General features: G+C 49.6%; 1 protein-coding gene across 1 annotated transcript in view; it reads right to left on the bottom strand.

The window, feature by feature from the left end:
* LOC136639137 (zinc finger protein 271-like) overlaps positions 1-13696 on the bottom strand; it is a 124880-nt gene extending 111184 nt beyond the window's left edge. Inside the window, exons 1-4 of the mRNA XM_066613153.1 lie at positions 13601-13696; positions 11646-12382; positions 11355-11457; positions 7339-7977 (exon numbers count right to left, since the gene is read on the bottom strand). Coding sequence (XP_066469250.1) covers positions 7339-7977; positions 11355-11457; positions 11646-12382; positions 13601-13622 — 1501 coding nt within the window. The 5' untranslated portion in view covers positions 13623-13696. The remainder of the gene's footprint in view (positions 1-7338; positions 7978-11354; positions 11458-11645; positions 12383-13600) is intronic.
* Between the last annotated feature and the right edge of the window lie 815 nt (positions 13697-14511).

The raw sequence follows: 14511 nt of genomic DNA, 5'->3' as shown, positions 1-14511 counted from the left end.
TACATTTAAAATTTGAATAAATTTACATAAGTTTACGTAAATGAATATATTAAAGATGAACTTATATGAATGAATGAAGGTCTTTCAATAGCTCAAGGCCTATAAAAGGCCTTGCACAAAGCAAGGCCGGCCTTTCCTTTGCTGCTGCTGCTGCTGCTACTGCATCACAGGCGTGAAACAGCAAGCAGTGGAGGGAGCCCTCATCCCACAGCTCACGTGAGAGGTCAAACAGTCGCCCTCACGCTGCGAGCAGTTGCGTCGGGCCAGTGTGGGCTCCAACAAATCTCCAGAGGGCCAGAGGCTCATTGGAGACTGGTGGCTCTCTGAGGGCTGTATTGAGAGGCCCTGAGGGCCGCAAGTGGCCCCAGGGCCGGGGTTTGGGCACCCCTGGTATAAGCCTACAGCACCCGGTATTCCCAGGTGGTCTCCCATCCAAGTACTAACCAGGCCTGACCATTCTCATTCTAAAGAGTGGGTCCTGGTGCCTACAGTTGGAGAAGCGCTGTGCTAATGAATCCCTGTCCTTCCCACTTCCAAGACACACATGGAGTGCGTCCTGATGTATGGAGATTGCTTAGACTTGCACCCCTCTTTCCCCAGACTCGAGCAGTTGACAACAGAAAAGCAATGGCAGCATTTCTGATGTCAGCCGTATTGGACAGACTTTGGACACAGGAAGCTCCGCCTGAGCCCCGCCTGCAAAGCTTGCCCTGCCCCCCCGCGGCTACGCCACTGCAGCCCGTTCAGCGGAGGCTCCTGCAGCCTGAGTGCCCTGCCCCCCTCCAGCTCCGCCTGAGCTATTGAGCTGAGCCCCCCAGCAGGCTTGGCCCGCCCCCCTGCGGCTACGCCACCACACGCGGCTCGGCCTGAGCCCCCTGCAGGGCTTGCTCGGCCCCCAAGCAATAAAAGTAACCGGGACGGGGCAGCACGACTCCCCGCCCGGGGCCTTCTCGCCAAGCCCGCCCCTAGGGCAGCGAGGGCCAGCCAGCGGGACTTTTGCGTGCAAGCGAAGCCGGGACTGAGGACTCGAACCCGCGCTGCAGCCGCGCCCTCGGGCTCCAGAGCGGGCGGCCGAGTCCACCCGGCTACCACAGACCTGGCCCGGCAGAGCCACGCCCAGCGCTCTCTTAAGGCGCCTGTGACGCCAGCCGAGCCGAGTGCCTGCCTGGCGCTCCGCGCGCGGAGAGAGAGCGCTGCGCTCGCCCCGCCCCCCGCTGCGAGGGCGCCTCTGCTCCTTCGGGGGAGGGACGGTCTCCTCGAGTCTCCTTGGCCTGCAGCTCTCTCTGCACCTACCTGGGAGTAAGCCCCGGGGACTGGAATCGACTTACACCTGAGTAGACGTGCACAGACGGGGCCCACAGCGTTTCTAAGCCGCTTCTGCCCAGCGCTGCACAAACAAGACAGGGACCAATTGGGACAAAAATGGGTGAAGCATTTCCTGGTTGGTTGTTTGCCTCCTAATGCAGTTTCTCAAACTGTAGGTCGGGACCCACTAGGTGGGTCGTGAGCCAACTTCAGGTGGGCCCCCCATTCATTTCAATATTTTATTTTTAATCTGTTAGACTTGATGATCCCACCGTATGTGGCTGCATTTGGGGAAATCTGACCCATCTGTACTTTCTACAGGCTTCTATGTATTTGCCTTTAACAATGATAGGAAATGGAGCTTACTCCTGGGTCAGTGTGGGTAGGATGGCAGCCTAGGATTGTTAAAAGGTTTTCCTACATGATGATGCCACGTCCAGTCATGACATCACTTCCAGTGGGTCCTGACAGATTCCCATTCTAAAGAGTGGGTCCTGGTGCCTAAAGTTGGAGAACCGCTGTGCTAATGAATCCCCCGCCCTTCCCACTTCCAAGACAGGTGTGGAGTGTGTCCTGATGTATGGAGATTGCTTAGAGCTGCACCCCTCTTTCCCCAGACTCAGAGCAGTTGACAACAGAAAAGCAATGGCAGAAATTCTGATGTCAGCCAATACTTTGGACATATGAAGCCCCCATGTGCTGAGTCCAATTCACAGAGACTAATCTTGTCCGCACTGACTCGCCCCCAGCCCTGCAGCATCTCAGACCCTGCAGGTCTTTGCCAGGCCTGCTAGAAGATGCAAGGAACGGAGCCTGGCATAGCAGAAACTGGGGCTCTGTTTGTGCTCCTCTCTGGGACCCAGCTGCCAGCTCCATTTGTATTTCACTGTCATGCCTCTAGTGCAGCCCCTTTCAACTAGTGTGCCACAGATGGTCAGCGGGTGTGCTGCCAGAGTTTGGGGAGGGTCATTTATGAGTAGGGCCACTGGGGGATGCAAGCCCCTGCTGTCAATGGTCGTGCCTTGCCAATTGTCAAAAAACGGAGGGTGTGCCTTGGCAATTTTAGCACCTTGTCAGTGTGCCGTGAGCTGGAAAAGGTTGAAAACCGCTGCTCTTGGGGTTCCAACTCTTCAACTTTTCTGCTGCACAAGGGCCACAGCACCACTGCTGCTTTCTTGGACTTTGGTGCCAAGCAGGAGAGAGACAAGCGAGAGCACAGTTAGTTGAATCCAGACCCCAGGCTTCCTGGTCTTGCTGCCCCCAGTGCCCTTCTGAATTAGCTGCTCTGCAATCAAGGGAGGAGAACTGACCTGTCTGGTTGAACCCATTTTTGCCCAGCCCACAGGCGGACACCTTTGATCCCTGTTGTGTATATGCAACGTTGGGCAGAAATGGCTTACATAGAGAAGATCTGGCAGGTGAAGCTTCCTGGGTGACCTTGGGCCACACACTGTCTCTCAGTCTCACCTACCTCACAGGGTTGCTGTGAGGTCAAAAGGAGGGATACAACCCTGAGCTACTTAGAGCAGTGTTTCTCAAACTGTGGGTCGGGACCCACTAGGTGGGTCGCGAGCCAATTTCAGGTGGGTCCCCATTCATTTCCATATTTTTAATCTATTAGACTTGACGGTACCATGATCTCATTTGGGGAAATGTTACAGACCTGTACTTTTAAGAAGCTACTATGTATATTCTTTTAACAATGATAGTCAATGGGACGTGCTCCCTGGTAAGTGTGGGTAGGATTGCAGTCTAGGATAGTTAAAAATTTTCTTGCTTGATGATGTCACTTCTGGTCATGACATCACTTCTGGTTGGTCTTGACAGATTCTCATTCTAAAAAGTGGATCCCGGTGCTAAATGTGTGAGAACCACTGACTTAGAGGAAGGTTTCAAACGGAAAAATGTGAGAAATAAACAAATACCGCATGACATTCTGGAGTCCTCACTGATTTGTAGACAGTTTGTGTTCTTAAGATACCAGAGCTGAAGTTACAAAGCCTTATTCCCACACCTTGTGGCTCAATGAGTCATGGAATCTCCCTAAGGGCAAGGCCTCCAGAAAATAGTCATTTCATTTTATATGGAGATTGGAGTCAGTACATCAGTGGTTCCCAAATGTCTTTGTCCCTTGACCTTCTGGGCCACTGGGCACAGCTCTCTGTTAGGGCTACAATCCTGTACACTGTTTAGGAAAGCAGGTTTTTGGCAAGGATTCCATGGTTCTCCTGGCTAGTTTCCATGGCTCCCAGTTTGGGAACCGCTGTAGTTCATGTTTACCGACACCAACTCCACCCAAAATGGCTTCCATCTCCATGACTTTGACTCCGACTCCACAGCCCCGTCCCTTACTGTGATAGGTTTTCATTGTTTGAAGTCTTTTATATTCCCTAGGTACTGTTTGATTAGTTTTTCCAAAAGGACAAAGTAATCCACTGATCCTTTCCAATCACTAGAGGTGGGAGAAAGTGGTGATAACAAAATAAAAACATCTAACACAGCTTTCTGCACTGTGTTAGATTGTTAGAGTTGTGAGACTGTCATGTAGGCTCCTTCCTGATCCTCCTCACTTTTTGAAATTGCCCTCCCAAGCAGGTGAGAGAGGGGAGGTGCCAGTGAGGGGCTCATATCCCCCAATGACCATATTAATAAATATGCATACCCACAGACCATTCGTGGCACACCAGTGTGCCAAGACACACTGGTTGAAATGACCCAGGTTAGAGGATGTTCATCCCTATCCTCCCTTCTTTTCTCCTGCCCTGAATTCAGCTCTCCCCTCTTTGCTTGAACTCACCTGCTTCTTAGGCTGCATGCATCCTTGCATCACTTTTTAGCACCTTTTTAGCACCTTTTTTAGCACCTCCAACAAATCTCCAGAGGGCCAGAGGCTCATTGGAGACTGGTGGCTCTCTGTATTGAGAGGCCTTGAGGGCCACAAGTTGCCCCAGGGCCAGGGTTTGGGCACCCCTGGTATAAGCCTACAGCACCCGGTATTCCCAGGTGGTCTCCCATCCAAGTACTAACCAGGCCTAACCCTGCTAAGCTTCTGAGGCACTGGCCAATTGCTGCTACCCCTTACTTGGGTGAGGTGCCAGTCTCTGCTCCTCCTGTGAGGAAACCCCCCAGAATTTAGAGCACTTGAACCCATTCAGGTCTCCGTTTGGGCCTAGCTGTGAGCATAAGCAGGGCGCTTTGGCCAAAGTAGACCCTCTACTTAGCTGCTTGGGTCAACAGGACATTTTAGAAGATGCCCCTTGAATGCCCCTTTGTGACTGTGTTAAAAAGGAAGTGGTGTGGCAGACACAAGCTGTGACCGCAAAAAGTTGTTCTGTAGAACCTTTGCCGTTAAAAAGAAAACGGGAAACAGCCAGCTAACCACAACAGACAGGTGGTTAGAAGAGAGGAAGATGGGACTTTTTGCAGCTAGAAAGAGTTCACATATTCTTCAAGTGCCATATATGGTAGAGCATGCAGCGCGGAATTTGAGTAAGGGGCTGTGTAGGCCAGGGCAAAGTCCCATGTGCTGTGCTGTTTGCCAATCAAGAATGTGTCCAAGGCTTTGCAATTTGCATTTTGCCCATCAGAAATCTGACCAATGCTTTACAATGAAGATTTGTTTTGTATATCAACTCAGAGCCCCAAGAAAATCAGGGTCACAGACTTTGGAAGCTATTCCTCTGTGACCAGCAGCCGGCTGAGAAGAAAAGCTGGTTTTCCTTGAAACCTCCTGGCGTCCACTTCCATCCTTGCCTGAAGCTGCAACACTCCTACTCCCTGGACTGGAAAAGGAAGAAGTAGTGGAGGGAGCCCTCATCCCACAGCTCAGGTGAGAGGTTGAACAGTCATCCTCATGCTGAGAGCAGTTGTGTCAGGCCAGCACGGGCTCCAGCAAGTCTCTGGAGGGCCACTGCAGCAGTGAAATGTAAAGGGACCAACCACCGTCCTCCACATTTCCTCTTCTATTTTATCTTCCTCTTCCTTTTCTAGTCCAGAGAGTGGGAGGAGGAGCAGCAGTGGAGGCAAGGGGGCAGATGGAGGTGCCCCCATCTAACTGCTCCAGTTAGCCTCATGATGGACAGACCCAGCCTTTGTGGCTTCTTTTCTTTACACATGAAACGGCAAGCAAATTTTTAAAAAAATCTTGGCCATTGCAGCTCCAGATGAAGCTCATTTGTGGGCCAGATTTGGTGGTTGGCCCTCTCATGCCAACCATTCCCAACTTGATTTCATGTGAGGGCCAGCTGGATGTGACTCTGTGCTTGGAGCTCCTGGCATATTTCTCCCCTCCCCCCCCCCCCCAAAAAAAAAGGCCCTGGTGGCAGTAGGGGAGATTTGGATCAAGATCCTGGCACAATGTGGACAGATCCTTCCTGGCACAGATCCTTCTCACACTATAGCCCCAGTCAAGATTTCTCCCTCCTCAAGTCGTTTTTAGCCCCTGATAGGAAAACCCTCAGACACAAAAATTGTGCCTGAAAGTTTTCTCTTCTGTGGCTAATAGCAGCTTTGGAGAATTACTTGTCAAAAAGCCAGCATAGGGCAGCAATTTTCAACCCATGTGCCATGGCTCACTGGTGTGCCACAAAAAGTCCACAGGTGTGCTCCAGGAGTTCGGAGCACAGCGGTTGAAAATAGTTGAAAAATTCTTCTGGGTTCTATAGTAACAGACAGCTGCCCTAAAAACAGAGCCACAGAACCTGGAAGAGTCTCCGGGAAGCCAGAAGTGACATCAGAAGAGGAAAAAACCATAAAGGCTAGTGTACCATGAGAAGCATTGAAAATCGCTGGCATAGGCACAAAGAGTACTTTGTGGACCTTGTACTGCTCCACAGCCCTGATCCAAATAACCTCCCCTCCACTCCAAGCCAAAAAGGTTAGAAGCCACAGACATAGATCTCCCACAACATGTTTGGCTCATATTCAGGGTTGCTTGTTTCCCAAAAATGATAAGGCTTCTCCAGTTTTATCCTTTTTTCAGGCAAAGATTAATCTTAGGCCATCATTAGACTGCCACCCAGTTCCAGATGCTTCCATTTTGCAAGACTTCTGTCTCAGAAATGCATAAGATTGCCTGGTTGGATGCCTCCGGAAATTGGAGTTGTCTGAGGTAAGGCTTGGTGATGTCACAAGACTGCCAACCCTTGAAAGATGGGGATGGTGATGGAGAATCTGATACTACCAGTGGTGGTGTAATAATTGCCTGAGCCAAACCAGTTGTGATGTGGGAACTCTGTGTCTGAAGCTTCCAATGTTTTTCTCTTCCTCAAAACAATAGTTTCACTCCTGTACAGATACAGTGGGCCCCTGGCATCCACGGGGGATCTGTTCCCAGATCCCCTGCAAATACTGACTTCAGCTGATAATTAACTCCATGGAAAAACCCTCAAAGGACCTCCCAGACATGATCAGAAGCACTTTCTGGTGTCCTGGAAGGCCGTGCACAACCTCCCTGCACCCCAGAACACCTCTTGGATATAACTGGATGATGCTTCCAGTTGCATCCAGGAAGTCTTTGAGGTCCTTCAGACATGGGGTTGGCACCCAAGTTGTGTCAAATCCACAGGGGCTGAATCCATGGAGGAGAAGAGTCCACTGTATTCTGGTGTTAACTAAGACTAATGCATCCAGGGACTCTTTCCTCAAACAAGGAGTATTCGTGAATTTTTTTCACCTCCATGCATCCTCCTATGTAACATGAAAGGATGCTTTTGGGTTACACGTCCCCTTCATTGGAGCATTTATTCTTATTTACATGGTGCCTTTTCAAAGTTAACACAGGTGCAAAAAGAAGGTCCCTGCCCTTAGGAGCTTACAATCTAAATGCCGACAATAGGAAATTCAATGGTACAAAACGGATGAGTGTGGACAAATGGATGTTACATGACATCAGTTTGTGGTCTCTCCCAAGTGGACTTCCCCCCCTTTTTCATCCCTGAAAGGGCAAGTGAAATTTTCCCCACGCGGCGAGCGTTTATAAGCTTTTCTCTCCCATGTGAGTTCTCTCATGTATCACAAGCAGGAGTCTCCGACTGAAACTCTGGCCGCAATAAGTGCAATGGTAGGGTTTTTCCCCCGTGTGAACCCTCTCGTGTCGCAAAAGGTTGCACCGAATGCTGAAGCTTTTCCCACACACAGAGCAATCATAAGGTTTCTCTCCCGTGTGTGTCCTCTTGTGCCTGACAAGAGTGGATTTCCGGCTGAAGCTTTTGCCGCAGGTCATGCAGCTGTACGGTTTCTCCCCAGTGTGGATTCTCTCATGCACAACTATGTTTGCTCTGATGTTGGATGTGGCCCCACAGTAGGAGCACTTAAACTTCCTCAGCCGCTTTTTCTGGTTCTTGTGAAGGTCGAAACTCTGGCGCAGGCTTTTCCCAAAGTCAGCCCCTGTACTGGTTCTCTGGCACTTCTCAGGTCTGTCTTGGAAAGTGCCGTCACGAGAACGCTGGTTACTCTCCTCCCCCCAAAACGTTTCTTCTGCCATTTTCCAAAGATAGCTTTCTGGTTGCTTGTCATGTCCCTGCAGACTTTGAGGAATGTCTTCCAGATCCGGGCTCTGGAAATATTTTCCTCTGGCTCCTTCCACAACTATTCCACTGAAAACCACTTGTTCAGTCTCGCATCTTGGAAGCGGAAAGGGCTCCTCCTCGTTCAGAACCTGCTCATTCTCTCCTGAAGGAAACAGAGAATTGTTATCTGTGTGTGTGAGAGAGAGAAGAGTAAGAGAGTAAGAGTAAGAGAGAAGAGTACCACAATGTTATTGTTTTACTATTAAGAGAAGAGAGGTAGGTTATGAGAGTTTCATGTAAGAAGAGGAAACAACAGCTAGAGTAACATACCCGTGGGACTCCAATGGGGGAGGCTGGTCACCAGTAAATATGTAGGGAAATGAATGGCAGGAAAATGTGGCACAGAGATGTATGAACATAGAGCAAATCTTACTATGTTGTAAGAGGTCCTTCCATGCAAGGATCTATACAAGGGGCAGTGATTTTTAACTGGTTCAGAAATGGCCTGAAATTAAGAGTCAACAGCAAATGACTTGGAGCCCAATCCTGGCTTATTGGCGGGCGCACACTGTCGCAAACGTACCGTAAGGCACACTTGCGAGGCCTAACACCGGGCCAGCGCCCACGCTGGGCAGGCCCCTGGCCTCCACCACTTGGCGGTTGCACAGACTGCCAAGTCGCAGAGAGGAAAGTGGGGGCAGGGGAGAGATGGGGAGGAGGCGTTCCAGGGAGAGGGCAGGGAGGAGGTGTGAAGGAGAGGCAGGAGGCGGGGAGAGGGTGGGCGGGAGGCAAACCAGAGGAGGGAGCGGGGAGGGAGGGAGGCGGAACGTGGAATCCTGCACGTTCGTGTGAGGCTCGGCGCCCAACACGAATGCTCTTCCCAAGGTCGGCGGTGAATCAAGTAGCCCCATTGTGGAACTACTTCCCTTACCCAGGGGAAGGTGTTGCCCATGGCTGCCGTTGGTGTGCAGGATTATAATGCAGGCTAGTATTATAATGCCGTTGTACAAATCGATGGTAAGGCCACACCTGGAGTATTGTGTCCAGTTCTGGTCGCCGCATCTCAAAAAAGACATAGTGGAAATGGAAAAGGTGCAAAAGAGAGCGACTAAGATGATTACGGGGCTGGGGCACCTTCCTTATGAGGAAAGGCTACGGCGTTTGGGCCTCTTCAGCCTAGAAAAGAGACGCCTGAGGGGGGACATGATTGAGACATACAAAACTATTCAGGGGATGGACAGAGTGGATAGGGAGATGCTCTTTACACTCTCACATAATACCAGAACCAGGGGACATCCACTAAAATTGAGTGTTGGGTGGGTTAGGACAGACAAAAGAAAATATTTCTTTACTCAGTGTGTGGTCGGTCTGTGGAACTCCTTGCCACAGGATGTGGTGATGGCGTCTAGCCTAGACGCCTTTAAAAAGGGATTGGACAAGTTTCTGGAGGAAAAATCCATTATGGGGTACAAGCCATGATGTGTATGCGCAACCTCCTGATTTTAGAAATGGGTTATGTCAGAATGCCAGATGCAAGGGAGGGCACCAGGATGAGGTCTCTTGTTATCTGGTGTGCTCCCTGGGGCATTTGGTGGGCCGCTGTGAGATACAGGAAGCTGGACTAGATGGGCCTATGGCCTGATCCAGTGGGGCTGTTCTTATGTTCTTAGGATGCGGTGGTAGCCATTTTTTATGCCGATTGAGCTGTAAGAGCCCAATCCTATCCAATTTTCCACCACCAGTGCAACTGTGCCAATGTGCATCACACAACTGCATCTCGTGATGGGGCAGTAGTCACAGGTGCCTCCTTAAGGTATGGGAACATTTGTTCCCTTACCTTGGGGCTGTATTGCACCTGCAATGGTGCTGGAAAATTGGATGGGATTGGGCCCTAAGTTGGAAGAGGACACTGAGCAATTGGTGGTAAAAAAATCAAAGTCAATGATGAAGTGGTCCAAAAGGACCACTGCAAACTGGGTGAACGGACAATCAAAGAGTAAATATGGATTCATGTCACTAAGTATAAAGCACATTAGGGCAAAAAAAAAAATCCAAATATATGCAGGTGGGGTCTCAATTGTTGATGATGAAACAGGGAAAAAATTCTGGGGTTATGGTGGAGAACGAAATGAAAACATGGATTGAATGTGTGAATGTGTGGTCAGAAGGTGACTTCCATGCTAGGCTCATGAGGAAAGGGATCAAGAATAAGACTACTACTATTATAATGCCACTTTACCGACGTGTTTGTTTAGCTCGGTATCGAGAGAAAGAGTGTCGGAGATTGCTGAGCCAAGGTACACAAAGTCATGGACAACCTCCAGTTCATGTGCAGAGATTGTAATGCTGGGAGCTGAGTCCACATCCTGAACCATGACCTGTGTTTTCTTTAAGCTGAACCCTGGCCTCTGAGCGGCCCGCTTGGAGGCAGGCTGTGCAGCACGGCCTCTCCCAGTTTGAAGAGACACTTTGCCAACAGTCTGAGGCTAAGAGGCAAAGAAGGAAGGCCCATAGCCAGGGAGACAGACCAGGGACAGACTGCACTTGCTCCCAGTGTGGAAGGGATTGTCACTCCCGGATCGGCCTTTTCAGCCACACTAGATGCTGTGCCAGAACCACCTTTCAGAGCGCGATACCATAGTCTTTCGAGACTGAAGGTTGCCAACTACTAACTACTAATGTGAACCCAGTAATGCAGTTTTTAGTAATTCATTCCAAGACCTTGGAAGTTGAAATTTCTGACATAGAACTAAGCTATTTCCCTCTCTAAAAGCTGATTTAAAACTGCGGTTCCCAATCTGGGGGTAGCACCCCCCCCCCAGTTTTTATGCTTCAAAAATCCTCCCCTCTAAAGAGAAATGCCAAACTGTGGAGATTTGTAGCAAAGGTGCCCAACACTTCCAGGTTCTCTGTGCCACTGCCACCGATAGGGAAGTAAGAAATGTATTTTAACAGGGCTTCTTATCTACCTTTCATTGTTGGTGATGGTGGCGGCAACACAGAGAACCTGGAAGTTTTGGGTGCTGTCACTACAGGTCCTCAGAAGGTTCCCAGCCCTGCCTTAAAGGGGCACTGATTTAAAAGGTCCCTACTGTACTCTTTAGGGACCATGATTATCCATTTACACAATGTCGCAATTACAAAACACAAATTACAAGGCTTTATCCTTCCCTTAATACACACAGCCACAATGTTAAAAAAAAAAAAGCACTGCTCTTGGCCGAGATGCTGCCAAACGCTTGCATTTAGATCGCTGATTGGCTTATCTATCACCCACAAAGTCCTGTCAGCAGCAACTGTGAGCCAATTGTGAAGTGAATAACTTATTGCAGAGTGAACCTTGTTTTACTACGAAGAGTCGATTGTAAACTGATTTGATTGTAAAGTGAACCCGTTGTAAAGTGGGGGGTCCGCCGTAGTCATGTATAGGAAAGGTGATCCGACCTAGAAGTTGGAGCAGAGACAGAAGAACAACAACATCCATGAGAACTAACCCAGGAATTCCCCGGCATCCAATAATTCAGGCACACAAAACCCTACCCAGCAAGCTGGATTCTACGGAGAGCTGCAACTTGCCAGCGTCGCACAGATCCTGCTCCGATTTGGGAGCATCAATAAACGCCTCTGCCAAGTGCCTTGGATCCTGGAATAAAAGAAGCAGACCTTTTTCAGGACATTGTGACAGGCTGGCAAGCGAAAGGAATAATGGCTTGTTTGGGAGAAGGACGTACGTACATCCCACCGTTCCATCAACATGCTAGCAACAAACATAGTCAACCTGTGTAAACCTCATTGAAATGGTTGCCTGCTGCTAGGGACTGATGCGCCTACCTTTTGCTTCTGTCCCTCCGGTTCTTGAAGCATCAGGAGGAAGTCCTCAGCCAGAACCACAGCCTCAGCACAGGTCTCTGGCCCCCGTTCGCTGACCCAGCTCTGCATGTCTCCGGGCAGGATGGTCAAGAACTGCTCCAGGATCAGTAGCTCCAGCATCTGCTCGTTGGTGCGTTTCTCCGGCATCAGCCACCGGCGGCCAAGTTCCTGGAGCTGCCTGCAAACCTCCCGGGGCCCCTCAGCCTCCCGGTAGGAGAACTGCCTGAAGCCCTGGCGCCGCATCTCCATGCTGACCAGGTCCTCATCCAGAACCTCCACCTTCACCGTCTGAGATGAGTCGAGGCTTCTGGAGGCCTGTTGAGCTTCTCCGAGGAGGTCGGGCAGAGTTTGGGTCAGCCACTCGCCTGTAGGCCACTGGCTGGCATCGACTTCCCCCTTCACGGGAGACTGAATGGTTTTCGCATTTCCATTTGTGTTGGAGGTAAGTACTGGCATGTGCTTCCGTTCAGAATGGGGGGACTTGACCATCTTCAAAAACTCCTGCCACTGGGCTTCCCAGCACTGCTCCAGCCCTTCATCTGGCTCTTGTTTAAACTGACGTGGGGCTGCCCCCATCAGGAATTCTTGGATAGTCTCCACGCGGACCACAGAAGTGTCTTTTTCTCTGCCCTCTGATTCTTCCTCAGATTCGGGTTCTGCCAGATCCCCTTTCTCCATTTTAATTCCTAGCATCAGTGCTTGAATCAGAAAGGAAATTCAGTGTTTACAAGTGCAAAAATGATGCGAATTAGGCAAACATCATCAGGGCTGTACTTTAACTGGTCAGATCAGGGGTGCCAAAATCATTTCACGCAGTGGGCCAAATAGCATTCGCGATGCCTGCTGAAGGCCGGAAGTGATCCCATTAAAGCAGGAAGTGATGTCATTAAGTGATGTCATGACCGGAAATAAGCACTTTGTTCTCACTTAGGAACTCATTCGCTGCAAATGGGAGAAGAGAAAATACGCAAATCTTGATAATATTTCCAAATTATGGGAGAGCCCAATTTTCCTGTGGGCTGTCCTTTTAGCAGTGGCACCTCAGCACAGCTCAGCAGCTGAGAGCAACTGATGGTGATGCTGGGGGAGCCCAAAGGCCAGATGAAGAGCTTCCGGGGGCCGCATCTGGCTTGCGGACACCCCTGAGCATAAGAAAGCTTCATAGATATCATGTGACTCTCAGCTGAGCTCATGTGATATCATGTGACTCTCAGAGTGGGGGAAATCCCCCACTCTGAGATTTAACCTGTAGAGATCTAGGCGACAGCTAAAGAATGGGAATTCTAGCAGCAGAATAATATCCAAAGCAATAGCTATGCAACAACCCAATCCTATCCACACTTTCCTGGGAGCAAGCCCCATTGACACTAATGGGACTTACTTCTGAGTAGACATGCAGAAGATTGGGCTGTGAGTCTAGTAGCAAGAAGTGCTCTTTAAAGGCTCATAGATTTATTCTGGCAGGACTTTCAGTGGGTCGCAGCCTGCTTGCATCTGCCGAAATGGACTACAGCCCACAAGAGAGGGTGTCCCAGATCCCAGCAAGAGGCAAAACAAACGGCTTGGTGGCTGAGCAAAGAGAGGGTGGTCTTTGTTTGAAGAGCAACTGCTAATCAGAACAGACAGTCCTGGGACAGATGAATCAATGGATTGCTTCTAAGGCAACTTCAGTATTATATATTAACATAAGGGACAGAATAATCAGGAATAGGAGTAAGAAGACGGGGATTTGTCCCTGGTGACAGGTGATCACTGGACAGGTGACCACAGGTGATCCTCCCCTGATCTGGAGCTGCTGAGGCAGACTTTGGTACACCCCAGCTTGCATCCCCATGGCCTTCCTCCCTCCCTGGATCAATGAGTCTCCTGCTAATCTCCCTCCATCACCTGACTCTGTCTCATTGCTTGAAACTCACCTGTCCCCTGGAGCTTTTGCATGGCACCTCCTGGGATGTCTACTGTGCCTTCACTTCAGTTGCACCAGGGATGGAGAATGTCAATAAAAAGGGAAGTTTCTTACCAGGAAGGAAATAAAGGCAGGACAGGAAGGTCTTTTCGCTATCTGTGTAGGAAAGTGGCTTCACTTTTAAAAACTCCCCTGTTCCCCACTCTAGTCTTGTCTAGGCAATGAAGCTCTGTGTGTTTAACCCTTTGAACATCTCTAAGAAAAAAGCAAACAGCAAACTACTGGGTAGTCAGAAAACCACAACCGGGTGTGGAAATCAGGGATCTGAATTTCACTAGCATGAAGTTTCAGAGGGGCTACTGTGACACACCAAAAATTTTAATGTGATGAATTAAAAATACAGCAGTATGTGATTCAAATGGCCTGGATGGGGTCCTAAAGTAGACTGTGTGTGTACTCCAGGCAGGCCATCCTAGACAGTTTACTGGAATTCATGTATACTTAAGAGAAAGAGGGACGAATGGTGTCATTGAGTAAGTTGTTTTGGGGTGAATCAGAAACTTCTCTTGAAGGGAACAGAAAATTCCTTAAGAAATTTCAGGAAGGAGTATCCTTAGACCAGTATCCTCTTCCCAACGGTGACCAGCAGCAGTTCCTAAACTGTGGGTTGCGACCCACCAGTGGGTTGCAAGCTGATTTTTGGTGGGTCACAAGGCCACTCGGACAAGTGTTCCATGGCCTCTAGATCTGGTGGGAGACCCAAACTGGCCAAGATCGAACACAATTGAATGGACTGGGTGCTGGCTGTGGCGCTGCAAGGCATTCTGGGATGCTACCCAGCCAATGAAGCTTTGGAACCTGTTTCTTTACCATCCCCAGGTTCGCTGGTTGACTTGGCATCATGTTATTTCAATTAGGTAT

The sequence above is a fragment of the Tiliqua scincoides genome, chromosome 2 (assembly GCF_035046505.1).
Source record: "Tiliqua scincoides isolate rTilSci1 chromosome 2, rTilSci1.hap2, whole genome shotgun sequence".
NCBI lineage: Eukaryota > Metazoa > Chordata > Lepidosauria > Squamata > Scincidae > Tiliqua > Tiliqua scincoides.
This window is presented reverse-complemented; position numbering and strand designations above follow the sequence as displayed.